At 37.9% G+C, this 27,636-nt stretch overlaps 3 protein-coding genes and 1 pseudogene across 3 annotated transcripts; all 4 read left to right on the top strand.

The window, feature by feature from the left end:
• Positions 1–480: 480 nt before the first annotated feature.
• Positions 481–1,296, top strand: LOC138910378 (uncharacterized). Its single transcript, XM_070201615.1, has 2 exons — positions 481–958; positions 1,106–1,296. Exons 1-2 carry the CDS (start codon positions 481–483, stop codon positions 1,294–1,296), a joined length of 669 nt encoding a protein of 222 aa, XP_070057716.1.
• A 3-nt stretch (positions 1,297–1,299) lies between these two features.
• Positions 1,300–2,460, top strand: LOC138910377 (uncharacterized). The gene is made up of 2 exons (XM_070201614.1): positions 1,300–1,423; positions 1,769–2,460. Exons 1-2 carry the CDS (start codon positions 1,300–1,302, stop codon positions 2,458–2,460), a joined length of 816 nt encoding a protein of 271 aa, XP_070057715.1.
• Positions 2,461–19,934: 17,474 nt separating this feature from the next.
• On the top strand, positions 19,935–24,486 carry LOC104106947 (disease resistance protein RPP13-like; annotated as a pseudogene).
• On the top strand, positions 23,491–27,099 carry LOC104106948 (putative nucleobase-ascorbate transporter 10). Its single transcript, XM_070200179.1, has 6 exons — positions 23,491–23,613; positions 24,754–24,898; positions 25,209–25,307; positions 25,800–25,884; positions 26,415–26,641; positions 26,739–27,099. The coding sequence occupies exons 2-6, from the start codon at positions 24,806–24,808 to the stop codon at positions 26,958–26,960; spliced, it is 726 nt and encodes a 241-aa protein (XP_070056280.1). The 5' UTR covers positions 23,491–23,613; positions 24,754–24,805; the 3' UTR covers positions 26,961–27,099.
• Positions 27,100–27,636: the final 537 nt, after the last annotated feature.

Here is a 27,636-nt window from a genome sequence, read left to right as displayed (position 1 = left end):
ACCATAGCTATAACTATTGAGGAACCTTAAGCACTAATTGTGTCTTATGGGTATTACTTGAGCTTCTTCTTCTGGTAGATTTTAATTTCCATTCTCATGATTGGAAGATTCTACTGAGTAATAGAAATTACACTAGTTCATTCACACAATTGAGAATTTTCTTCCTAAAGAATCAATAGAACTTTATGAAATTGGATTAATAAATTATATAAATAGGTTGGAGTTGATAGATTAGTAATTACTCATATGTGGGTAAATATAATTCGGCGAATTAAGAGTCAAATATGAAACCTCAAGGGTTGGGAATTCTAAATTAGCTATGAACTAGCCTAAATAAGAAAATTAACATGAGATCGATATTATGTAATTATATATTGATTGGAGGAATTTGTACGAATTGCTCGAGGTGAAGCATTTGTTATTTCGGCACGAGTAGTGTGAGTAGTAATCTTACCGCACTTTGGAGTATTTCTTTCGCAGATGGCTAGGACACGCAGACCTTCATCTGCTGGACGTGGTGTTGGACGTGGTACTACTCAGGGTGGCGGTCAAGTTAGGGTTCATCAAACTAGAAGACAGGATGCTCCTCAACCTGAAGTTGGGAACATGGGTCAACCCCAAGCTACTATGCCAGATCAAGTGAAAGAACAGGGGGTTCAGGATGATCCATCACCAGTGCCAACTATTGTACCTTCTGTTGCCTTACCTGCAGATGCAGTGGCAAGGTTATTGAATGTGTTAGAGGCATTGGTGCCTGCTCAGGGTGGAAGTTCAGCTCCTCAGTCTACTTTACAGACACAAGCACCTGCACAGTCTCAGACTTTCGGGAATAAGGAAGTATCCATACAAGAGTTCCTGAAATTGAAATCACCAAAATTCACAGGATCTAATAATTCAGCAGATCCTCAAAGTTTCTTGGATGGGACACTCAAGGCATTACGTGCTCTAGAATGTTCTAGTAAGAGAGTCATGGAGCTCACAGCATACAAACTAGAGGATATAGCCAATACATAGTATGAAACGGTGTTGCTGGGAAGGCCAGCAGGAGCAACACCACTGACATGGAATGAATTCACTAAGTTGTTCGTGAATCATTTTCTTCCAGACAACCTGATGCAAGAATATGCTAGAGACTTTGAGGGATTGGTTCAGACTCCAGATATGGATATATCAACATATAACACCAAGTTTTGTAAGATGGCAAGATATGCTCCTTACTTAGTGCCTACCGAAGAAGCTCGAGTTCAGAGGTTTGTTGATGGATTGGTTGGTCATCTATACACTGCAGTAGCTTGACAGATGAAGACTTTATCATACTCTGATGCAGTCGACCTTGCTAGAAAGATTGAAACCAAGGGACGTGATAAACGTGCATCTAGTGATTTACGTAAGAAGGCCAAGACAGGAGGGTCTTTTAGTGGCGGTTTTAGTGAAAATCGGAGAGCATGAAATCAAGGACAATAACAACAGGGTTCTCAGACAGGGACACACCTGTCTTCACAGTCCACATACAGACCACATTACAGACAGGGTACTAGGGGACCATCATCATCTGGACATCATAATTATGGGCAGATATATACCACTACTTCAGTCTGCCAGACCTGTGGTAGATCACATTTGGGCCAATGACGTGTTCTAACTAGAGAGTGCTTTCGGTGTGGCCAATTGGGACATCACTTGAGGGATTGCCCTCAGCCTCCGAGGAATTTCAACTAGGCTTCTATTCAATCAGATGCACCTACTCAGACTACTCGTAATACTTCAGGTGCTACAGGTACGGGAAATAGAGGTCGAGGTGCTAGAGATCGTGCTATTGTGAATCAAGGACAATGGAATGCTGGTAGAGGTCAGGTGAGAGTTTTTGCATTTACTAGACAGGATGCTCAGGCCTCGAATGTTGTGGTTACAGGTATTCTTTCTGTCTGTTCATTTGATGCACTTGCATTGATTGATACAGGATCTACTCACTCCTATGTGTCCTCGTACTGTGCTTTGAGGTTTAGTAGACAACCTGAGCTATTGAATGATCTTTTTCTAGTTGCTACTACTGTTGGAGAGTCTCTATTAGCTGAATATGTATATCGTGCTTATCAGATTAGGGTTGAGGGTAGGGATACTCCAGCTGACCTTATTGTACTTGATATGATTGACTTTGACGTGCTGATGGGAATGGATTGGTTATCTTCTTGCTATGCTATCGTCGATTGTCATGCAAAGATAGTTAAGTTTGAGATACTAAACGAACCCAGTTTTATTCTAAGAGGGAGTCAGGTTCCAGAGATTTGCAAAGTTGTATCTTTTATGAAGGCTCAACGACTTCTGAAGAAAGGTTGCTTGGGTCTCTTATCTATTGTAAATGACACAAGAAAGGAAACAGTCAGTATAGAAAATGTACCAGTAGTGAGAGAATTTTCTTATATATTTCCTGAGGATTTACCAGGATTGCCTCCAATATGAGAAATAGATTTTGGTATTGATTTGCCTCCTGACACGTAGCCCATATCAATACCCACATATCGGATGGCACCAGCAGAGTTGAAGGTGCTAAAACAACAACTGCAGGATTTGTTAGATAAGGGTTTTATCAAACCGAGTATATCTCCATGGGGTGCACTAGTACTCTTCGTAAAGAAGAAAGACGGATCCCTGAGAATGTGCATTGACTACAGGCAGTTGAACAAGATAACAATACGCAATAAATATCCTTTTCCTCGTATAGATGACATGTTTGATCAGTTACAAGGAGTTTCCCACTTTTCAAACATAGACCTTCGGTCTGGTTATCATCAACTTAGAATCAAAGATAAAGATATTTCTAAGACTGCTTTCAGAACTTGATACGGGCATTATGAGTTTTTTGTGATGCCTTTCGGACTGACTAATGCTCCAGCTGCATTCATGGATTTAATGAATAGGGTATTCAAGTCGTTTCTAGATAGATTTGTAATAGTAATTATTGATGATATCCTGATATATTCTCATAGTCAAGAAGAACTCGAGAATAATTGCAGACATTGCGAGAACATCGGCTTTATGCTAAGTTCTCGAAGTGTGACTTTTGGCTAGACTCAGTAGCATTTCTGGGCATGTTGTATACAAAGATGGAATTATGGTAGAACCTAAGAAGACAGAAGCTGTGCAGAAATGGCCCAGACCTACTTCTCCTACAGAGATTCATAGCTTTTTAGGCTTGGCAGGCTATTACAGGCATTTTGTGCAGGATTTCTCCAAAATAGCAGCGCCACTAACTAAGCTAACACAGAAAAATGCAAGGTTTTAGTGGACGGAAGAATATGAGCAGAGCTTTCAAAAACTCAAAATGTGTTTGATAACTGCACTAATATTAGCCTTACCATCAAGTTCTGGAGGATTTACGGTGTTCTGTGACACATCGAGGGTGGGATTAGGATGTGTTCTCATGCAAAATGGTCGCGTTATAGCTTATGCTTCGAGACAATTGAAAAAGAACGAGCAAAACTATCCTACACATGATTTAGAGATGGCTGCAGGGGTATTTGCTTTAAAAATTTGTGAGGCATTACCTATACGGTGAAACTTGTGAGATTTATACTGACCATAAAAGTCTAAAGTATATCTTTCAGTAAAGAGATCTAAATCTTCGACAGCGTAGGTGGATGGAACTACTCAAGGACTATGATTGTTCTATTTTGTATCATCCTGGCAAAGCCAATGTGGTGGCTGACGCATTGAGCAGAAAATCTATAGGAAGTTTGGCACATATAGTTCCTGCAAGGAGACCTTTTGTTAAATATATACATAGACTAGAGGGTACGGACGTCAGATTTAGTGTCGGAAATTCAGAGGCATTGTTGGCTTGTGTTCAGGCTAAGTCTTTATTAGTCAAGTGCATTAAGGCCACCCAATATGAGGATGAGCGATTATGCAAATACAGAGATGAGGACTTAGCTGGTAAAAACAAGGATATGATTGTTGAAAGTGATGGTGTTCTTCGAATGGGTGACTTGCTATGTATCGCAGACGTAGATTGGTTGAGGCATGTTATTCTTAAAGAAGATCACAACTCTAGATACACTATACATCCTGGATCCACAAAAATGTATCATGACCTAAAGCAATTTTATTGGTGGGAAGGTATGAAGAAAGATGTTGCTAACTTTGTTTCTAGTTGTTTGACTTATCAACAGGTCAAGGCTGAGCATCAGCAACCCGCAGAACTGTTACAACAAATTGAGATTCCAGAGTGGAAATGGGAAAGAATTACTATGGATTTTGTCACCGATCTACCACGAACCCTTAGAGGCTATGACTCGGTATGGGTGATTATAGATCGATTGACAAAATCAACACACTTTTTGCCAGTGAAGACTAGATATAGTAGAGTAAGATATGCACAGATATTTATGAACGAAATTGTCCGACTTCACGGAGTTTCAGTATCCATCATCTTTGATAGAGGATCACAGTTCACTTCACGCTTTTGGAAATCTTTTCAAGAAGCATTGGGTACACAAGTAGATCTTAGCACTGTATTTCACCCGCAGACAGACGGCCAGTCTGAACGTACTATACAGATCTTGGAGGATATATTGAGAGCTTGCATTCTTGAGTTTGGAGGTAGTTGGGATGCTTATCTACCTTTAGCTGAATTTGCTTATAATAATTACTTCCAGTCCAGTATTCAAGAAGCTATTGATAATGTCCAATTAATAAGGCAGAGATTTCTCACTGCTCAAAGCAGACAAAAGTCGTATGCTGATAAGAGAAGAAGAGATTTAGTGTTCACAATTGAGGACAAAGTGTTCCTACGAGTCTCTCCTATGAAAGGTGTGATGCGATTTGGCAAAAGAGGCAAGCTAAGCCCCAGGTTTATAGGACCGTAAGAGATACTAAACCGAGTGGGAGATGTGGCTTATCGTTTGGCACTTTCACATGAGTTGTCTTTTATTCATCCAGTGTTTCATGTCTCAATGCTAAGAAAATATATATCATACTCATCTCAGGTGCTTGAAGCGCCGACTATACCGCTTGATGACAAGTTGTCTTACGAAGGGGAGCCGATGGCTATTGTTGATAGACAAGTAAGAAAGCTACGGTCAAAAACAATTATGCTCGTAAAAGTCTTATGGAGAAACCATACAGTTGAAGAAGCTACATGGGAAGTGGAAGATGCTATGCGAGTCAAGTATCCTTATTTATTTCAATCTACAGGCACGTACTTGAGTTAAATTTGGGGACCAAATTTTATAAGGTGGGGAGGATGTAATACCCCAATGTTTTAAATGAGCATATATGGGATATTGAGTGAATAATTTAAGACCAAAGAAAAAAATAATAAAAGAACTAACAAATAAAACAAAATAAAACAAAAAAAAGAAAAAAAAGGATAAGGAATTGAAAAAAAGGGGTGAAGCCCATTAGAACATATCTGCCAATTGAAAAGGGTTAGGGGAAGGGGAACGAAGCAAAAGCTTCAGAGAAACAAAAAACCAAAAAACGAGCAGAGAAGGAAAGAAAGAAAAGAGAAAAGAAGGAGGAAGAAGTTGATGCAGTGCGTTAGAACCTGTCACGACCCGAAATTCCCACCTTCGGACCGTGATGGCGCCTAACATTTCACTTGCTAGGAAAGCAAACTTTAGAATAATATTATCCATTTTAAAACAATTTTAAAATTTATTAATAACAAAGAAATAAATGCGGAAGTAAAGTCTGAAATGCAGTGAATAATCCATAACAATAACGGTATCTAAATACCATCCCAGAACTGGTGTCAAAAGTGCACGAGCTTCTAGAATAATATAAATAAAGGTCTGAATAAAATAAAGTTGTCTGAAAGCAAATACACAGCTAAAATAAGATAGACGGGGACTTCAGAACTGCGAACGTCATACAGTTATACCTCAAGTCTCCTCTGAGTAGCTGAAATCCGAGCAAGTCTATGGTACGTCGATGGGACCAACTCTGAAATATGCACAAAAAGTGCAGAGTGTAGTATCAGTACAATCGACCCCATGTACTGGTAAGTGTTGAGCCTAACCTCGACGAAGTAGTGACGAGGCTAAGGCGGTTCACTTACATTAACTTGTACGCAATGTTAGTAACAACAATAAATAATATGATAAATCAGGAACTCATTTATAATACTTGAAGCCAACTCAGCAGTCATAATCCATTATTATTTCCATCAATTTTGTTGCAGCGTGCAACCCTCTCTCACAATATATTCACATTCAATTCTGTTGCAGCGTGCAACCCGCTCTCCCAATATATTCCTTTTTAATCAAGTTTGTTGCGGCGTGCAACCCGATCCTCCAATATGGACTTTTAATAAGTCTGTTGCGGCGTGCAACCCGATCCTCTAATATTGACTTTTATTAAGTCTGTTGCGTCATGCAACCCGATCCTCCAATATAGACTTTTATTAAGTCTGTTGCGGCGTGCAACCCGATCCTCCAATATGGACTTTTATTAAGTCTGTTGCGGCGTGCAACCCAATCCTTCAATATTGACTTTTTGCGGCGTGCAACCCGATCCTTCAATATTGACTTTTATTAAGTCTGTTGCGGCGTGCAACCCGATCCTCCAATATAGACTTTTATTAAGTCTGTTGCGGCGCGCAACCCGATCCTCCAATATGGACTTTTATTAAGTCTATTTCGACGTGCAACCCGATCCTCCAATATATTCATTTACCAATTTTTATAGAAGAAATTGCCCCAATAAATGCAACAATTAATATAAAAATTTTAAACAACAAAGCATTCAATAGTTATGATTTAATTATAAAACAAACAATGACAATTAGCAATTTATTATGAAAATCAGGGAGAAAATAGGCAGTTTAATATTTAATATGCTAAATGTCAAGTAGCAATTAATGCACATAAATCGAGTAAGCATGTAGCAATTATTACAGGAATTCAAGAATTAATATTTGACAAAGAATAGGAGAGAAACATATATTATAACAATTAATTCGTGTATTAAAACAAATTTAGGATTTTTAAATAATTATGCAAACAATTAATTTGGCGACGTATAGACACTCGTCACCTCGCCTATACGTCGTTCACATGCATTTCACATAACAAATAATTTAAAGGTTCTATTCCCTCAAGTCAAGGTTAACCACGACACTTACCTCGCTTTGCAATTTCAATTAATTACTCAACCATAACTTTTTCTTTTAAATTGGACTCCAAAAGCTTTAAATCTATTCACAAACAATTCGATATACTCAATACAAATCGTAGGAATTAATTCCATATGAATTTACTAATTTTTCGGATAAAAAACCGAAATTCACTTTAAAAATTGATAGTGGGGCCCACGTCTCAAATCTCGAAAAAACTTACAAAATCCGAACACTCATTCCGAGACGAGTCCAACCATACAAAAGTTATCAAATTCCGACATCGGATTGACCTTTAAATCTCCGTTTTATATTTTTGGAAAATTTTGTAAAAATATAATTTTTCTTCCATAAATTCACGGATTCATGATGTAAATGAGTATGAAATCATGAAATATAATTAATATAGGATAAGGAACACTTACCTCAATCTTTCCCCGTGAAAATTGCCCAAATATCGCCTAAACCGGGCTCCCCAAACTCAAAAATGAGTAAAATGGCAAAACTCTCCGTTTTATGGGGTCTCTAACGTTTTCGAGTGCCACAGGTAGCGTGGGGCACTGCCTGTGGCGCACTTTCCAGAACACCAATAATTCCCAGCTCCAGGGCTAGCGCCCCACGCTACCATGGGCGCTCCAGGCTACGAAAAATCTTCCCCGACACGGAAATGGGTATAACTCTCTTATACGATGTCCGAATTCGACGATTCTTTTTGCTATGGCTCTAAAATTTCAATACGGATCTAATGATTCCATTAAAACTGAATTTTGAACTCATTTTCTTAATGGTACACCACTTATTCTTGAATTAACGACGTCAAACGTTCTTAAAATGCCAAAATTAAATTCCGTTAACCACCCGAAATCCACCCGAGCCCCCCGGAACCTCAACCAATTATACCAAAAAGTTATAAAACATCATATGAACTTAGTAGAGACCTCAAATCACATCAAATAACATCGAAATTACAATTCACACCTTGATTCGGACTTAAGAGTTTCAAACTTTTCAATTTACAAATCTCGTGCCAAAACATATTAAATGAATCCGGAATGACTTCAAAATTGGCACACAAGTAATAAATGACATAAAGGAGCTATTCAAATTTCCAGAATCAGATTCCGGCTACGATATCAAAAAGTCAACCCCGTGGTCAAACTTAAAAATCTTTAGCCTTTAAATTACTAGTCTCCGTTAAATGGTCATAACTTGAGATAGGGACCTCCAAATTAAATTCCGGGCATACGCCCAAGTCCCAAATCACGATACGGAGCTACCGGAATTGTCAAAATACTGATCCGAGTACGTTTTCTCAAAACATTGACCAATGTCAACTCAGTTGAGTTTTAAGGCGCTATTTCACATTTTAATCCATTTTTCTCATAAAAACTTTCCGAAAAATTGTACGGACCGCGCACGCAATTCGAGGAATGATAAATAGTGCTTTTCGAGATCTTAGAACACATAATTAATAATTAACTTTAAAGATGATATTTTGGGTCATCACATTCTCCACCTCTAAAACAAACGTTCGTCCTCGAACAGAGTTAGAAAAAAGTGCCTGAGCTGGAGAAAAGGTGTGGATATTTACTCCACATGTCCGACTCGGACTCCCAGGTAGATGCCTCTGCCGACTGACCTCTCCATTGCACCTGAAGTGAAGGATATCTCTTAGACTTCAACTGTCGGACCTGCCGGGCTAGAATAGCCATCGGCTCCTCCTCATAACTCAAATCTTTGTCCAATTGGACTGAACTAAAATCTAACACATGGGATGGATCACCATGATATTTCCGGAGCATAGACACATGAAACACCGGATGAACCGCTGATAAACTAGGTGGTAATGCAAGCATGTAGGCTACTTCACCCACCCTTTCAAGAATTTCAAAGGGTCCAATATACCTGGGGCTCAACTTGCCCTTCCTTCCGAACCTCATTACACCTTTCATAGGTGAAACCCGGAGCAATATTCTTTCTCCAACCATGAATGCAATATCACGAACTTTACGGTCGGTATAACTCTTTTGCCTAGACTGAGCTGTGCGAAGTCGATCCTGAATAATCTTGACCTTATCCAAGGCATCATGTACCAAATCGGTACCCAACAACCGAGCCTCTCCTGGTTCAAACCATCCAACTGGCGAACGGCATCGCCTTCCGTATAATGCCTCATATGAAGCCATCTGAATGCTCGACTGGTAGCTATTATTATAAGCAAACTCCGTAAGTGGCAAAAACTGATCCCAAGAACCTCCAAAGTCTATAACACAAGCGCGAAGCATATCTTCCAATATCTGAATGGTGCGCACTGTCTGTCTGTGGATGAAATGTTGTACTCAACTCAACCCGCGTGCCTAACTCACGTTGTACAGCCCTCCAGAAGTATGAGGTAAACTGTGTACCTCGATCTGAACTAATAGACACGGGCATACCGTGAAGGCGGATAATCTCACGAATATATATTTCAGCTAACCTCTCTGAAGAATAGGTAACTGCCACTGGAATAAAATGTGCTGACTTGGTCAACCTGTCCACAATGACCCAAACTGCGTCAAATTTTCTCTGAGTCTGTGGGAGTCCAACAACAAAATCCATAGTGATACGCTCCCACTTTCACTTAGGAATTTCTAACTTCTGAAGCAAACCACCAGGTCTCTGATGCTCGTACTTAACTTGCTGAAAATTCAGACACCGAGCTACATATGCAACTATATCATTTTTCATTCTCCTCCACCAATAATGTTGCCGCAAATCTTGATATATTTTGGCGGTACCTGGATGAATAGAGTACCTGGAACTGTGTGCCTCTTCAAGAATTAATTCACGAATCTCATCCACATTAGGCACACAAATACGACCCTACATTCGCAGAATTCCATCTTACCCCACAGCAACCTGTTTAGCATAACCCTGCCGCACTGTGTCCTTAAGGAAAAGTAAATGACGATCATCATACTGCCTCTCTCTTTTACGCTCATATAAAGAAGACCGGGCGACTGTGCAAGCCAGAACCCAACTGGGTTCTGAAACATCTAACCTCACGAACTAATTAGCCAAAGTCTGAACATCTGCAGCTAATGGCCTCTCACTAACCAGAATATACGCAAGACTGCCCATACTCACAACCTTTCTACTCAAATCACCGGCCACCACATTGGCCTTTCCGGGGTGATACAAAATGGTTATATCATAGTCTTTCAACAACTCCAACCATCTTCTCTGTCTCAAATTAATATCCTATTATTTGAACAGATACTGAAGGCTACGATGATCAGTAAATACCTCACACGAGACACCGTAGAGGTAATGCCTCCAAATCTTCAGCGCATGAACAATGGTTGCCAATTCTAAGTCATGAACAGGATAATTCTTCTCGTGAACTTTTAACTGTCGCGATGCATATGCAACTGCCTTGCCATCTTGCATTAATACTGCACCAAGCCCAATGTGAGATGTGCCACAATATAACATATACGATCCTGAACCTGTGGGTAATACCAATATTGGCGCCGTAGTCAAAACAGTCTTGAGCTTCTGAAAGCTCAACTCACACTCGTCTGACCATCTGAATGGGACACCTTTCTGGGTCGGTCTGGTCAGTGGGCTTGCTATTGATGAAAACCCTTCCACGAACCAGCGATAATAACCCGCCAAACCCAGAAAACTCTGTATCTCTGTAACTGAAGTAGGCCTAGGCCAGTTCTGAACTGTCTCAATCTTCTTAGGATCCACCTTTATGCCTTCTGCCGATACAACATGCCCCAAAAAGGCAACTAAGTTTAACCAAAACTCGCATTTTGAAAATTTGGCATATAAGTGATTATTCTTCAAAGTTTAAAGCACAATCCGAAGATGTTGCGCATGTTCCTCTCGACTGCTAGAGTAAATCAAGATGTCATCAATGAATACAACTACAAATGAATCCAGTTAGGGCTTGAACACCTGATTCATCAAATCTATAAATGTTGTTGGGGCATTGGTAAGCCCGAATGACATCACTAAGAATTCATAATACCCATACCGGGTCTGAAAAGCTGTCTTAGGGACATCAGATGCTCTAATCTTCAACTGATGGTAACCAGACCTCATAATTATTTACCCGAATTAACGAGTCACATTTAACGCCACCTGGGCGGGCACCTAACTCGTAGGTTAAAACTCAATAATTACAACACAAATTTAGCAAGTATGCACACAGAATTTCATAAAACAATTTTCAATTAAGCCTATCAGGCATGACTCGCTATTATTGCTATAGTACAACTTTAATTTCACAAGGGAGAACTTAAACACAAGAATTTTTCTCACAAGAATCTCGTCCTTATATAACTTACACCGCAGCTCGTAGCCCGGTTCAAACATATCAATTTATATTAAAATGCGAGGATCTCAACATCAGTTCCGAATCACAAGAAATATGCATATCGCGCCAATCGAAAATTTCTATTTTCTCCTTTTAAATAATTTCGGTTACACAAAATCACAACACATAATGAACCCCACACTGGTAGGGCATATAATTCACAATTTGTAATTAATTATCCAGATATTACATCAAAATTTACCGAAATAAGAAACAGAAAGCCACATTTAGCCTCACAGCTCTTATTAGTGACCAACATGGAATGATATGCATAGTTATCTCCATAGAATCTCCCAAAAGGAGTAAACACATAAGTAGATTATAGAATTACGAAGCTCACTCATAAGTGGAGTACAATAGGAGGACTCGTCTTGATACTCAGAACTGAATCAAGTTAAGGAAATTATTCTTTTATTTTAAATCAAGATCGTACCCATAATGACACCATCTGATGTAACGACGTCCGCCATATCATAAAATAAATATAACAACGACTGAGTCTCCACCTCTAGGACGCCTTCTACTCGCCTGTCCTCCACTCCTAACTGGTCGTGTGGGTGGTGTAGTAATTGCAATGGGTCACGTAGCCTGCGTGCTTTGATGAAATATGCCTCTCCCAAATTTAGGACAATTTTCTCATGATGTGCCTAGTATCACAGTATTCATAAAAACCCCTTTGCGGGTTTGGCTGCTCACATTGAGTCTGTGCTAGATAACTGGAATAACCATTGTAGAAAACTCATGTCGGTGGTACATTAAAAGAACTTACTGGAGTACCCCGAGTAATCCGATGTGCGAACTGGGCTGGCTGACTGCCCGAGCCCCCGCCATAATGATTTATACTTGCAGAGTAGAATCCACTGAATCCTCCAGAACCTCAAGACCTCCTGGTCTCCTTAGTTTCACCCCGAACACATACTAATATCTTGGCAATTTCTACCACTAGCGGAAATGAAGTATCAGCTTGTAGCTCCCGAGTCGTACAAAATTTTTCGATCATAATTGAGTCCTTTAATGAGTCTGTGGACTCGCCCTCTGGCTGGTCTGCCCTCTTTATAGGCTTGCCACGAACACCAGTGGAGAATTATCTCTCCCAAGGCCAATTTTCTCTTTTGTTATGCTGACTCAACATTACTGAGCTGACCTATTTCTTAACATACTCTTCGATTCTTATTTGGGGTAACATTTACCCCTATTTATACACAACTATCACAAAAGTAGAGCTCCATACAGACAAATCTTGTCACGAACCACATAGTCCAGACTCTCGTCAACAAGTGTACTTACTCCGAAGCACCCAAAATTCGTGACCGTGACGTCCACACTGAGTAGACCTTCTGTAAATTTAATGTTGTTTCTCTAACTCCTTTGGTACTGAAGTATAGGATTATTAAGTATGCGGACATACCGCAAGTCCCAACCTTATCCTCTACAAAATCTCAGGCCTTAAACATGTGTAAATTTTTGGAAACCTTTCAGTACCACATATATACATTTCAGGCCAAAACTGATATAACACATGACTCGCAATCCCTTCATTAATAGTGGACTCCCCTACTCGGCGCGAATTCATAGTTCACCATGTCTGATAATCCACAATATTAATCTTCACAACTCATATAAATCAACCAGATGCCAAGGTCCGTTGCACCCCCACATCATTCACTGGGTGATCTCTTAATACATCCGCATCTTCAGTCGGAACTACACGTTGAGGCAATGCTTGAGCATCTCTGGCTCCCTCGTAGTCCATCTGCGGCATCACGAACCGTCGACGCACAACTGATACCAAGTGCGCAATGTCATACATGAGTGGATACAAAGGAATACGAGATATATGTTTCAAGCAAAATCAATGTCGCACGATAAGGAATGAAAGAAGTGATATTGTTCCTAAACTTCATAGCCTCTGAGAGATAAGTACAGATGTCTCCGTACCGATCCTTCAGACTCTACTAAGTTTGCTCGTGACTCGTGAGACCTATTTAACCTAGTGCTCTGATACCAACTGTCACGGCCCAAAATTCTCACTTTTGGACCGTGATGGCGCCTAACATTTCACTTGCTAGGAAAGCCAACGTTAGAATAATATTATCCATTTTAAAACAATTTAAAATTTATTAATAACAAAGAAACAAATGCGGAAGTAAAGTCTGAAATGCAGTGAATAATCCATAACAATAACGGTGTCTAAATACCATCCCAGAATTGGTGTCACAAGTGCACGAGATTCTAGAATAGGTCTGAATAAAATAAAATTGTCTGAAAGCAAATACACAGCTAAAATAAGATAGACGGGGACTTCAGAACTGCGAACGTCGTGCAGTTATACCTCAAGTCTCCTCTGAGTAGCTAAAATCCGAGCAAGTCTATGGTACGCCGCTGGGACCAACTCCGAAATCTGCACAAGAAGTGGAGAGTGTAGTATCAGTACAACCGACCCCATGTACTGGTAAGTGCTGAGCCTAACCTCGACGAAGTAGTGAAGAGGCTAAGGCGGTTCACTTACATTAACTTGTACGTAATATTAGTAACAACAATAAATAATATGATAAATCAGGTTCTCATTTATAATACTTGAAGCCAACTTAGCAGTCATAATCCATTATTATTTCCATCAATTCTGTTGCAGCGTGCAACCCTCTCTCACAATATATTCACATTCAATTCTGTTGCAGCGTGCAACCCGCTCTCCCAATATATTCCTTTTTAATCAAGTTTGTTGTGGCGTGCAACCCGATCCTCAAATATTAACTTTTATTAAGTCTGTTGCGGCGTGCAACCCGATACTCCAATATAGACTTTTATTAAGTCTGTTGCGGCGTGCAACCCGATCCTCCAATATGGACTTTTATTAAGTCTGTTGCGGCGTGCAACCCGATCCTCCAATATTGACTTTTATTAAGTCTGTTGCGGCGTGCAACCCGATTCTCCAATATAGACTTTTATTAAGTCTGTTGCTGCGTGCAACCCGATCCTCCTATATGGACTTTTATTAAGTCTGTTGCGGCGTGCAACCCGATCCTCCAATATATTCATTTACCAATTCTTATAGAAAAAATTTCCCCAATAAATACAACAATTAATATAAAAATTTTAATCAACAAAGCATTCAATAGTTATGATTTAATTATGAAACAAACAATGACAATTAGCAATTTATTATGGAAATCAAGGAGAAAATAAATAGTTTAATATTTAATATGCTAAATGTCAAGTAGCAATTAATGCACATAAATCGAATAAGCATGTAGCAATTATTACAGAAATTCAAGAATTAATATTTGACAAAGAATATGAGAGAAATAATTATTATAACAATTAATTTGTGTATTAAAACAAATTTAGGATTTTCAAATAATTATGAAAACAATTAATTTGGCGATGTATAGATACTCGTCACCTCGCCTATACGTCGTTCACATACATTTCACATAACAAATAATTTAAGGGTTCTATTCCCTCGAGTCAAGGTTAACCATGATACTTACCTCGCTTTGCAATTTTAATAAATTACTCGACCACAACTTTTCCTTTTAAATTGGACTCCAAAAGCTTCAAATCTATTCACAAACAATTCGATATACTCAATACAAATCGTAGGAATTAATTCCATATGAATTTACTAATTTTCCAAATAAAAATCCGAAATTCACTTTAAAAATTGATAGTGGGACCCACGTCTCAAATCTCGAAAAAACTTACGAAATCCGAACACCCATTCCGAGACGAGTCCAACCATACAAAAATTATAAAATTCCGACATCGGATTGACCTTCAAATCTCTGTTTTACTTTTTTAGAAGATTTTGTAAAAATCTGATTTTTCTTCCATAAATTCACGGATTCATGGTGTAAATGAGTATGAAATCATGAAATATAATCAATATAGGATAAGGAACACTTACCCCAATCTTTCCTCGTGAAAATCGCCCAAATATCGCCTAAACTGAGCTCCCCAAACTCAAAAATGAGTAAAATGGCTAAACTCTCCGTTTTATGGGGTCTCTGACGTTTTCGAGTACCACAGGTAGCGTGGGGCGCTGCCTGTGGCGCACTTTCCAGAACACCAATAATTTTCAGCGCCAGGGCTAGCGCCCCACGTTACCCTGGGCGCTAGCGGCTACGAAAAATCTTCCCCGACATGGAAATAGGCATAACTCTCTCATACGATATCCAAATTTGACGATTCTTTTTGCTATGGCTCCAAAATTTCAATACGGATCTAATGCTTCCATTAAAACTGAATTTGGAACTTATTTGCTTAATGTTATACTACTTATTCTTGAAGAAACGATGTCGAACGTTCTTGAAATGCCAAAATTAAATTCCGTTAACCACCCGAAATCCACCCGAGCCCCCCGGGACCTCAACCAATTATACCAACAAGCTCTAAAACATCATATGAACTTAGTAGAGACCTCAAATCACATCAAATAACATCGAAATTATAATTCACACCTTGATTCGGACTTAAAAGTTTCAAACTTTTTAATTTGCAAATCTCGTGCCAAAATATATTAAATGAATCCGCAATGACTTCAAATTTGGCACACAAGTAATAAATAGCATAACGGAGCTATTCAAATTTTCACAATGGGATTCCGGCTCCGATATCAAAAAGTCAACCCCGTGGTCAAACTTAAAAATCTTTAGCCTTTAAATTACCAGTCTCCGTTAAATGGTCATAACTTGAGATAGGGACCTCCAAATTAAATTTCGGGCATACGCCCAAGTCCCAAATCACGATACGGAGCTACCGGAACTATCAAAATACTGTTCCGAGTCCGTTTGCTTAAAATGTTGACCAAAGTCAACTCAGTTAAGTTTTAAGGCGCTATTTCACATTTTAATTTATTTTTCTCATAAAAAATTTCCGAAAAATTGTACGGACTGCGCACGTAATTCGATGAATGATAAATAGTACTTTTCGAGGTTTTAGAATACATAATTAATAATTAACTTTAAAGATGACATTTTGAGTCATCACATAACCATATCTATAACTGTTGAGGAATCTTATTCACTAGTTGTGTCTTACGGGTATTACTTGAGCTTCTTCTTCTGGTAGATTTTAATTCTATTCTCGTGATTGAAAGATTCTACAGAGTAATAGAAATTATACTAGTTTATTCACAAAATTGAGAATTTTCTTCCTAAAGAATCAATAGAACTTTATGAAATTGGATTAATAAATTATATGAATAGATTGGAGTTGATAGATTAGTAATTACTCATATGTGGGTAAATATAATTCGGCGAATTAAGAGTCAAATATAAAACCTCGAGGGTTGGGTATTCTAAATTAGCTATGAATTAGCCTAAATAAAGTAATTAACATGAGATCGATATTATGTAATTATAGATTGATTGGAGGAATTTGTACGAATTGCTTGAGGTGAAGCATTTGGTATTTCGGCACGAGTACTGTGAGTAGTAATCTTACTGCAATTTGTGTTTTCATATCTTGCATGACTTACACTTGATTTTTAATATGAATACGTTACCGATTATTTTGAGTTGTATGTGGGACAAGTCTTTTACTCGATATGATATCGAAATAGTTATTTGAGATGATTACCGTTGTTTTAAATATTCTTGTTGTCACTAGATATATTTTACCGTTACTTGAATTTACGGTTATCGAAATGAAATTACATGATTTGATAAGAACTGAAATGCCTTATATTGTTTTAAAATATTTTCTTATGAGTATATACGGATTACAGAGACAAGTATAAATGGGAGTAGACTTTGAAGGATCCCGTAGCTAACGGCGGGTTCGTTAGACCTGGTGCACCTTGTAATTATCAAGTACAGTTATAGCTCTCGCTGGTGGGAAGGTAGAACTAGCATACCGTTATCGATTTCCCTCGAGTAGGGACTATCATTATATTTGACTTCTTACGAAAAAGTCCACAGTTATACCGATTACATGATCTATTCATTGAAACCTCCCAAACATGAATATTGATATTACACAGTATTTATCGAGTTTATTACCGAATTATCAATTGATTTATATTATATGAAAAACATGATGATACTAATTATTATTTATTATTTCTGAAAGGGTATTCTAATGATATTTTCTGTTTAAAATATATACAAGCATGTTTTCTGACTTGTCCCTAATAAAAACGATTGTGGTTAAGTGTTATTACTCACTGAGATAGCGACTCATTCCCCGCTAATTTTTTTTTACAGAGACAGCAGTTGACGCGGGCGAGGATTTCGTTAATTAGAGCGCACATGTTGATAGTTCTTAGTGAGCCTCGCACTTGTTCGCGTGGGCGGAGATTTTCTTTATTGTTATGGTCTTTTCTTTGAACTCTTAGAGTTGCTCCATAACCATTCTTTTAGTGTCTTGAGTATTCTTTTGTTATTATAGACTTATGTTGAGTATCGCTCATTCTTATCAAAGTTGCAGATAAAGTAGTATTTCTAGTTGTTAGTTGGTGGACTATTAATGGTAGATATTTGTTTTGGTTAATTGATAAAGTCATTATCGTTTGAATTGATATTAGGATGTTTGGTTGTTGATTTGAGACGGAAAATTTTTTGGGATAGTCCAAAAATAGGAAAAACTTTATCCGATTTTATGTAAAATACCGATGAGGCTTACTTGGGGATACTTGCTCCTAAGTGCCGGTCATGATCCTAAATTGGGTCGTGACAAGATGCAAACCCAATGGTGTAAATATAATAATTCTTAACGGGTTAACAGTTTATGAAATAAGAAAATTGAATAATTCGCCCATAAGCCGTTAATTATAAAATTTCAATCCGTTCACCAACTATTAATATGATAACCCGATACCAACAAGCTAATAAGCCAATTTTGCAGTTCGGTTATCGGTTATGGTTCGGTTTTGAACATCCCTGCTCCACACCCTTCTATCAAGGGTCATCTCCTCGGTAATATGAAGATGTGTCATGTCTTGTCTAATCACTTCTCTCTAATACTTCTTCGGCATACCTTTACCTTTCCTCAGATCCATCATGGTCAATCTCTCATACCTCCTCACTGGGGCTTCACATGCCCAAACCATTTCAGTTTTGCTTCGCGTATCTTGTCCACCACGGAGGTCACGCCTACCTTATCCCGATTATCTTTATTCCTGACCATATCTCTCCTAGTATGCCCACATATTCATCTCAGCATCCCGAGATGAGAGTTTTTGACTGACCAACACTCTGCTTATACAATATAATCAGTCTAATCACTACTCTATAGAACTTATCTTTAAGTCTTGGTGGCACGTTCTTATCACACAAGACACCAGATGCTAGCCTCTATTTTATTCACCATGCAATCTCCACATTGTCTTGAATTACTGACTCAAGGTACCTAAAACTTCCTCTCTTGGGGATGATTTTTAAATGGAGCATCGTTATCACGTCAGCCTCCTGAATAATGTCACTAAACTTGCACTTTAAGTATTTTATTTTAATCTTGTTCAACCTGAAATATTTAGCTCCCGTCTTTGTTTTAAAAGGCGTTTCTGGGGCGAGCCCTGGGGCGAGGCGTACCAAAAACGCCCCAGGGCGATGGTGTGGGGCGAAAGTCTCAAGAGGCGTACGCCTCGCAATTTGGGGCGTACGCCCGGGCATTCAGGGCATACACCGGGGCGTTCAGGGCGTGTTTTTTTAGTAAGTAGTAAGCCCCAAAGACTTTTTCAAATTAAAATAAAATTTGTTGAATTAATCTTTCATATAACACCCAAATTCTCAAAAGTCAGTTTGGTAATTACTCAAAAGGTTTAAAAAAGAATTTAAAAGTATTAAATTTAAAAGTAAAGACTTTTTTATTGATTTAAGCCCTAATTTATGATTTTTCTAATTTTTTATCTTGTCCGCTAGTGTGCTAATATATCCCAAAAGTAAAGAATATTTTTTTTTTAACAAATACAAAGAGAACTACATTTTTCTTCATAGCAGCAAATTCAAAGTTCAAATTGCGGTTAATCATCCTTTTTGTTCCTCCATATAGAAAATTTTATTCTTTTAGACTCAAATTACTTGTGCTTGTAAGTAACGTATAATAGATTGTTTTGATTAGTTTTTTGTGGGGACGGAGCACACATATATATAATTTTCTTCAATTTTTATGCAATTTTACCTGTTTATAAATATTAACTGTCATTATATTATTTTATAAAATATTAAAAATTAAATACCTATAGGGCTTACGTCCCGCTGAGGCATATGTAAAACGCCCCGCCTTACGTCCACGCCTTTTAAAACACTGGCTCCCGTTTGTCCGTAGATTTGGGTTTCATTTTTTCAAATATTTATTTATGAAATATGATCATGTTTTGGGGAAAAAAATTTCCATTTGGGTAAAATTTCTTCTTCCATTCATAAAACTTATTTTTTTTCCAAATAAAATAAACATCCAAACAAGACTTTAACTTCCAAAAATTATTTTTTTTTTAGGCAACTTCATCGAATCTATATCCAAACGCTTAGAGTACAGTCTATTTTCAATCTAGCCTTACCTCCGTCTCGCGTCTCATCAGTAGTATGTCCTCTGCAAATATTCACAGAAACACAAACAAAAATCGAAATTTAGGTTTTCGCAAGAGCTAGTATTAATATGGCCAGTTCTTTGGGTTTCAATTTCTTTTCCATTCTGGGAGTCAAAATGCTCAAATTTGTTAGCCATATTTTGTTGAATTTGTTCATCATGTGAAGATCAGCTCTTCTAGCCGGGGCAACTCCTCCAATATGGCGGAGTCTGAAAAAGGTGAGTCTTCTGATTTTTACGGAGCTAGCGTTAGTAATTTCATTTTTTTTAAAATGAAGAAGATGGCGAAAGGCTGCTTTTGTTTTATATGAACATGGAGTTTTCAATAAATTTCGAATTTTGTTTTATTAGTATTATATATTGGGAATTTGGGACGTTTAACTAACTTATAGACACGAATAATTAGTATAAGATATACGCGTTGTGTTTATGGCAGATTGTGGCCAGCAACTTGTTTTCCTTCAATGTTTAAAATCACCCACTTTGCCTTTTTCTACTTGGCTCAAATTAATAATGATTGGTTAAGGACATAAACTAATTAAAACTTCCATAATAATATCCCAAGTTGCTTCTAAAGAATTTGAGAAAACAACGAAATGCGTAGGAAGTCTTCTGACATCTTTCTAAAACTGCTGACTTTTTTTTATTTTCAGCACTAATTAATTCAGGCAAAATATGAAACAGTGACTTAGTCTAGATTCTTACACGCTAAGAATGATTATGAAGAGAACAACTTGAGCGATGATAGCTATGACTTTCATAGCCAGCTGGAAATTTCCGACTCTTCTTCAAGGTTTAATTTTGTATATAAACGAACGGTGAAGCCACCGAGCAATCACTACACTGCAAGAGGCATTTCTATAATACTACTACTGTTAGCCTATCATTTATCTTTACAGGGAAAAAATTAGCGTCAAAGTCAAGATGGTCGATGCAGTTGTGTCCTATGCAGTTCAAAAACTGGGAGATTTCCTCATTGAGGAAGTTTCCCTGCGCCAAAGTTTGAGAGAGAACGTGCTTTGGCTGAGAAATGAACTGTCTTTCATGCAGGCATTCCTCAAAGATGCCGAAAAGAAGCAAGCAGAAGATCACCTGGTGCAACAATGGATATTTGAAATCACCTCTGTTGCTAATGAAGCAGTGGCCATCTTAGAAACATACAGTTTGGATGGGGGACTTAATGATGGCAATGCTGGATTTGTTGATCGTCTTAAGGCTTGTGCTTGCATCTGTCAGAATGAGGCCAACTTTCACAACATTGGGACGGACATCCAATCTCTCAAGCAAAGAGTCATGGATATCTCTCGAAAAAGAGATACGTACGGTATTACTCACATCAATAATAATGCTGGAGAAGGGCCAAGTAATAGGTCAAATGATCCGTCTTCCACGTTAATAAGATCATTGAGAAGAGCAGTGTCCTATGCAGATTAAGACCAACTTTTTGTTGGCTTTCGAGAAGTGTTTCAAAGACTACTTGATGAACTTATCAAAAAGGAGTCTCGCCGAAATGTGCTTTCAATTTATGGTATGGGTGGGTTAGGCAAGACCACTCTTGCAAGAAACCTATATAACTCCCCAAGTCTACTCGCTATCTTTCACACTCGTGCTTGGATATGCGTCTCTCAACAGTATAGTACCCCAGATCTCCTTCGGAGTATCATAAAATCTATACAAGGTTGCGATGAAGAAACATTAAAAATGCTGAAGGAGATGACTGAGAGAGATCTAGAAACTCACCTCCGTGATCAATTGAAAGAGCGCAAATACCTTGTGGTGGTTGATGATGTATGGCATCGAGAAGCTTGGGAGAGTCTGAAAAGAGCCTTACCAGATAACAACAATGGCAGTAGAGTTATCCTTACAACACGAAAGGAGGACGTGGCTGAAAGAGTCGATGACAAAGGTTTCTCCCATAAACTTCGTTTTCTAAATAAAGAAGAAAGTTGGGACCTTTTTTGCAAGAAACTATGTCCAGAGAATAAGATGGGTTCTACTTACTTGTTCTCCCCGTTAATGGAAAAGCTAGCTAAGGAAATGGTGGAGAAGTGCAGAGGCTTACCACTTGCAATTGTGGTACTAGGTGGGCTGCTTTCCCACAGAAAGGGGGTTGACGAATGGCAAAAAGTGAAGACACACATTTGGCAGCATATGAAGAATGACTCTATTGAGATCCATCACATTCTATCATTGAGCTATAATGATTTGTCATTTGAGCTCAAGCAATGTTTTCTATACTTTGGCATTTTCCAAGAAGATGAAGTGATCGACACTGAAAAGTTGATGTATTTGTGGCTGGCCGAGGGATTCATACCAAGAATTAGAGAAGAACATATGGAGGATATGGCTGAAAACTTCCTACATGAGCTAATTAGTCGCAGCTTGATTCAAGTGGCGGAGACATTCTTCGATAAAATTCTTACATGTAGGATACACGACCTACTTCGGGATCTTGCTGTACAAAAAGCCATGGAGGTTAACTTGTTTGATATTTATGATCCAAGAGTAAACTTGGGCATTCCATTTCGTCATCGACATGCTATTCATACACGAACTCAAAGGTATCTTTCGCTTGATCTTTCGAAATTGAAGGTAAGGTCAATATTGTTCTTTGATAAAGAATTTAAGAACTTGGAGGATAAAAATTTTATGACGTTCTGTACGACGTTCCAGCATCTATATGTGCTGGACTTGGAGAATATCGTTTTTTCTAGGAATGAACTACCTCATACTATAGGCGATTTGGTACACCTCAAGTTCTTAGGCTTGTCTAACACCAATGTTTTCAAACTCCCACCTTCCATTGGCAAACTAAAAAGCCTAGAGACACTGGAAGCATTGATAACTGACCATTGCTCGTGCGAACTACCTCCTCAGGTTGCCCAGCTCACAAATTTGAGGCATTTCGTTGCTCGATACGAGGTCCCCTTGCAAGTTGACAAACTTACGAATCTACGAACTCTTAAATATATTCGCTCTGATCAGTGGAAAGATACTGATGCTGCCGCTTTAGTCAACCTTCAAGAGTTGGGCATGGAAAGAATAAGGAAATCTTACTCCCTAAAATCGATTGGCAGTCTGAAACGCCTCACCACATTGTGGCTAGTTTGCCAATATGGTCAAAATTTTCCTCCCCTTGAACCTCTTTCTTCTTGTGAAAACCTTCACAGATTGTGGTTATCAGGGGGAATAGAAGAATTAGCTGATTTAAACAAGCTGCCGAAATCCATCACGCTGTTAGTCCTAGGGTCTGCAAAACTCAAGGAAGATCCAATGCCAATTCTGGGAAAGTTTCCAAACTTAAAGCATCTCGAGTTATCATGGGCTTACAACGGAAAGAAAATTACTTGTGAGGGCAACAGTTTCGGTCAGCTGGAGACCCTTAGACTGGATTTTCTTGAAAATCTAGAAAGCTGGCATCTAGCCACAACTGCTATGAGTCTGATAAAAGGTTTGAGTATATTTCAGTGTCACAATCTGAAGAAAATTCCAGAAAGAATGAAACATGTTGCAGTACATGGGAGTAATCAAAGACGAACGGAGTACTATTATCGATTCCCAAATTAACTAGTTAGGAACTTGCTGCATGTGTGAAGCTTTTGAGGTGAGTCAATACCCATCCTTATTTTCCTTTGTTTGATTCCGTTATTATTAATTTAATGCTTCATCGGTCCTAAATTGGTATGCTTATTCAATTGTGCAAATCAACTGGTTCAGTTTTCAGAGCGAATTTAGAAATTGTAGTATAAATTTATGAATTATATAAGACAATAATGTCTGATTCTGGAAGACGTGAAAAATGTATTGGACGAAGACCATAATATATCATGTTAGGAGCAGACGATAAATTTACCTATGGATTTGCTTGATGGGAGATATATGTTTTGAGTATTGTTCAGTTGGTTCAATTGTTGGATCGCGACACCAAGTGTATAATTTTCTACTAACCTAATTCATATTGAATATCCTAAGTCTTAAAATATAACCGAGTATTAAGTTAAAAGTTTACCTTAAATGATTCACAAGTTTGTTGTTATTTGTGACCTTAGTGAAGCTGCTCACTGTATTAGACATCGTTGTAATCTCACAGGCAAGTAAAATTCCTGCAAATGTATTTGAGCTTTGGCTATGTGTCTTTCTATAACTATACATTTTCTAGAATAGGTGCTTACTCTTCATGATCAAATGTTTCTGAATTGGTATCCCATGGATTCAGGTATACTTGATAAACATAGTTTTATTCAGAAGATCCAGGATACACTGTTTCAATTGTGTGTGGTTTGTTTTTTGTTTAATCATGTGCAGAGGAGGATTAAGAAAAAAAATCTTGTTGATGTATAACTTTTTCATATGTCTGTTGAGACATTAAGCATGACCATGCAATTTTATTTTTTTTTTTTTTTTTTTTTGATTTGCACCGGGTGTCCAAGTCTCTTTGAGCCCCGACTAATCCCGGGGGTGCACAGGCCCTCGGCAAGGAATTTCCCGCAAGTGCACCACGGTTAATTCAGGTTTTACCCAGTCCGATGGCCCTCATAAATTGTTTGCACCCAGTGGGTTTCGAACTTGAGATCTTGAAAGGGAGCAAACCCCAAGGCTCAAGTCAATTGCCACCAGGCTAACCCCTGAGGGTTGACCATGCAATTTTATTTTTATATTTGCACAAAAACAAGTTTTTCCTCTTTCTATAATTGATTTTCTGAATGTACTAATGTCTTGCAGTATCTATCAACATATATCTCAGATTGAGGTCCCAGTATGTGATTGGTTTGCAATCTCTTCTCTATTGCAATTGTATGGTTTTATGCGGAAATATTGACCTGGTGTGGCGCATACAAGAATGCAAATTGTTGCACTGGTACTCTTGGACTAATTGCCGGATCTCCTTGGTGAGAATTCTCTTGACCACCAAAATTTTCCAAGAAATTTCTTTTCAGAAGTAGAATATGTAGAATGAAATCTAAGTGATTTAACTGGCTGAGACATGTTCTTTCACTTATTTTCACAGTAATAAGGTGCGTGCAAGTCCTATTTATTTGATTATTTGCTTGAAACCTTATTGGATTTGGATAGAAGAAACTTTGGTCTATCAAACTACTGAATACTGAATTGAACAAGTTTGGTCCTATATCTCTCGGGAAATTTTCTTCATGCCTCTGGAATTGTCTCTCATGCTGCAACTCCCATTGTTTTATGCAGGATCGACATGTTATCATATCAATTCTAATGGGGGTTTCCTACCTTCAAAGTTGGAGATGCTTTACCATGGTGTTCGCTTCTTTTGCTGCTTCTGTGGAGGTCTGTCTCTGATCCTTTACTTATCTGTTTGCTATTGGTATGTAGTACAGTCTTCATAGTTAATGTTGCTAAAAAAGTTGGCTGCAAGAAATAACTTCTTAATTGTTTTTGGTACCCTGTTGAAAAATTGAACCTTGTGTTGGAAGAAGAAAAGTTTTTGTTTTTGTGATACATGAATTATCTTAGTTCGCGTATTAGGAAATTATTTCAAGGGTACATTTATTGTTCTGTTCATGAACTAAGGAAGAGGAAAAAGTTCAGTAGTATTAAGTTAAGGTACATGTACTAGTCTAGGTACATGCTAGAGAAGTCCTATAAATACCTAGGCACCATAACTATATTATGTAAGCAAGTTGCGTGAAGTAAAGAAGAACCATTTTCGCACTTGTCTTCAAAGAGAATTTGAGAGATTCCCCGATTTCCAGTACACTGGTCTTCCATTTTCATAGTGAAATCTAGTCTTGTATTCAATTTGAGTCCTTTTTTGTGCAGTCAACTGGTGTATATCTTGCATCAGCAAGATATGGAAGCGCTAAACCTGTGCCACCTGTCATTAGCCATGGGTATTGGCTGGCTGGTGAGATAAGATGTTCTCTTCTATATATCCTCTGTGTATCGAGTTTTATTTACCTTTGTGAATTTCAATTCTTGGCCGGGGATAGGGACTTTGCTAAATGCTGTTTTTGTTGTCACTGATCTCTATAATGTTTTCTCAATCTAAATTTCCTCCTACTAATGATCGACTTAGGCACAGATGGCAACAAACACTCTCGTCCGTGCTTGAATTTTCATGTCATACCATCAGTTAAATAAGGTTGACATAGAACTAAACTGCTCAGGTTAAGCTTTAGCTAGTTTTAAAGGGAAATGCTGGTCTCATGGCAATGATAAGAGTTGGAAGCTGAAGAGTCAACGAAATATCTGCTGGTTATATGATTTTCTTCTCCATCTTAGGTCTGCTAATACTAATGTATTGATTCAAAGATCCTATTAGTTGATGAAAAAGGAGTGACTAGTTGTATTTCTACCAAAATTAGACTCTTTTTCTCTATATGCTAATGCTAATGTATTAATGTAATTAGTGACCTGTTTTTTTTCTTTTACTAGGAATTACCATTTTGTTGATGCAACTTTCTCCAATGACAAATATCATTTGGCCCATTGGTTCAATGCAGCCTCTGCTGGTCTTGGATTTCTCCAATTCCGTAACCTTAACAGCTTTAGGACAAAGTTCATATTGGGATTCTCTTTTCATGGGATTTTCCTTACCTCAGTACTTCAGAGAGCATCACTTATGTTCTGGAACTGGTCCTCTTCGTACACATTCAAGATGGGTAATCACAACCTTCATCCACTAATTAAACACGATTACTTTTAAGAATTATTGTTATAAAACAACCTCGTACTAATGATCTTCTTCTTGAAGTGTAGTTTAATGACATAATGTCTGTCATTTTCATGTCACACGGCACGGTAGCTGCTATAGTTGCTGTATTTTTGGATAGAACCCTCCTTTTAGTAACGATGAAGCTCGAAAAGATAATGGTTCACATTGGTGGGACAAGTTTGTGGTATATACTAAAGATGTTAGAAGTGATGAGTTCTATAAATTACCATGCCAACTTAATAGGTTCTTCCCACCTTATTAGTTAAAAAATTGCCTTCACAGCTTTGTTTGGTTTTCCTTCATAAACTGTATTCTTTGTGTCATGTGAAAATTTTCTAAAATTGCCACCTTATAGTAAAAACTGTCTAAAGCTAATATCAATCATAATGAGTCTTTTCCATGTCTTGTTACTTCCTTCAAAGAATGAGGTTCCATATATATTTGGATATATGAATTTCTAATTTATAAAGAATGACCAATTGATGTTAATGTTCATTTATATCTTTAAGTAGGGAGTCTTGAAGCAACGGTAAAGTTGTCTTCGTGTGATTTATAGGTCACGAGTTCGAGTTGTACAAATCAATGTTTTAAAGGGTGGGGGCGTGAGGCGAAGCGTTTTACCTCTGATGAGGCGAGGCGTAAGCCCTAAAACATGGGGCGTAAGTCTCACGGTTCTTTAAATTTTATTAATTGTACGAATTTTAAGATAGTATTAAATAAAAAATAATTATAAAAATTACATTAAAATCACAAAATTATAACAAATAATCTATTTAAAATATTTATGGATTATAATTCAACTATGACTAATACAAAAAGTATGACATATATCATAATATGGAAATTAGCTGCAACGTCGTTACAACTCAAACATCAAAAGTAATGTATTCAATACAAAATCTTATATGATCTCTTAAGGAGTAATGAATCTCGAAAGAATTT

Source organism: Nicotiana tomentosiformis, chromosome 4 (genome assembly GCF_000390325.3).
Source record: "Nicotiana tomentosiformis chromosome 4, ASM39032v3, whole genome shotgun sequence".
In the NCBI taxonomy this organism is placed as follows: domain Eukaryota; kingdom Viridiplantae; phylum Streptophyta; class Magnoliopsida; order Solanales; family Solanaceae; genus Nicotiana; species Nicotiana tomentosiformis.
This window is presented reverse-complemented; position numbering and strand designations above follow the sequence as displayed.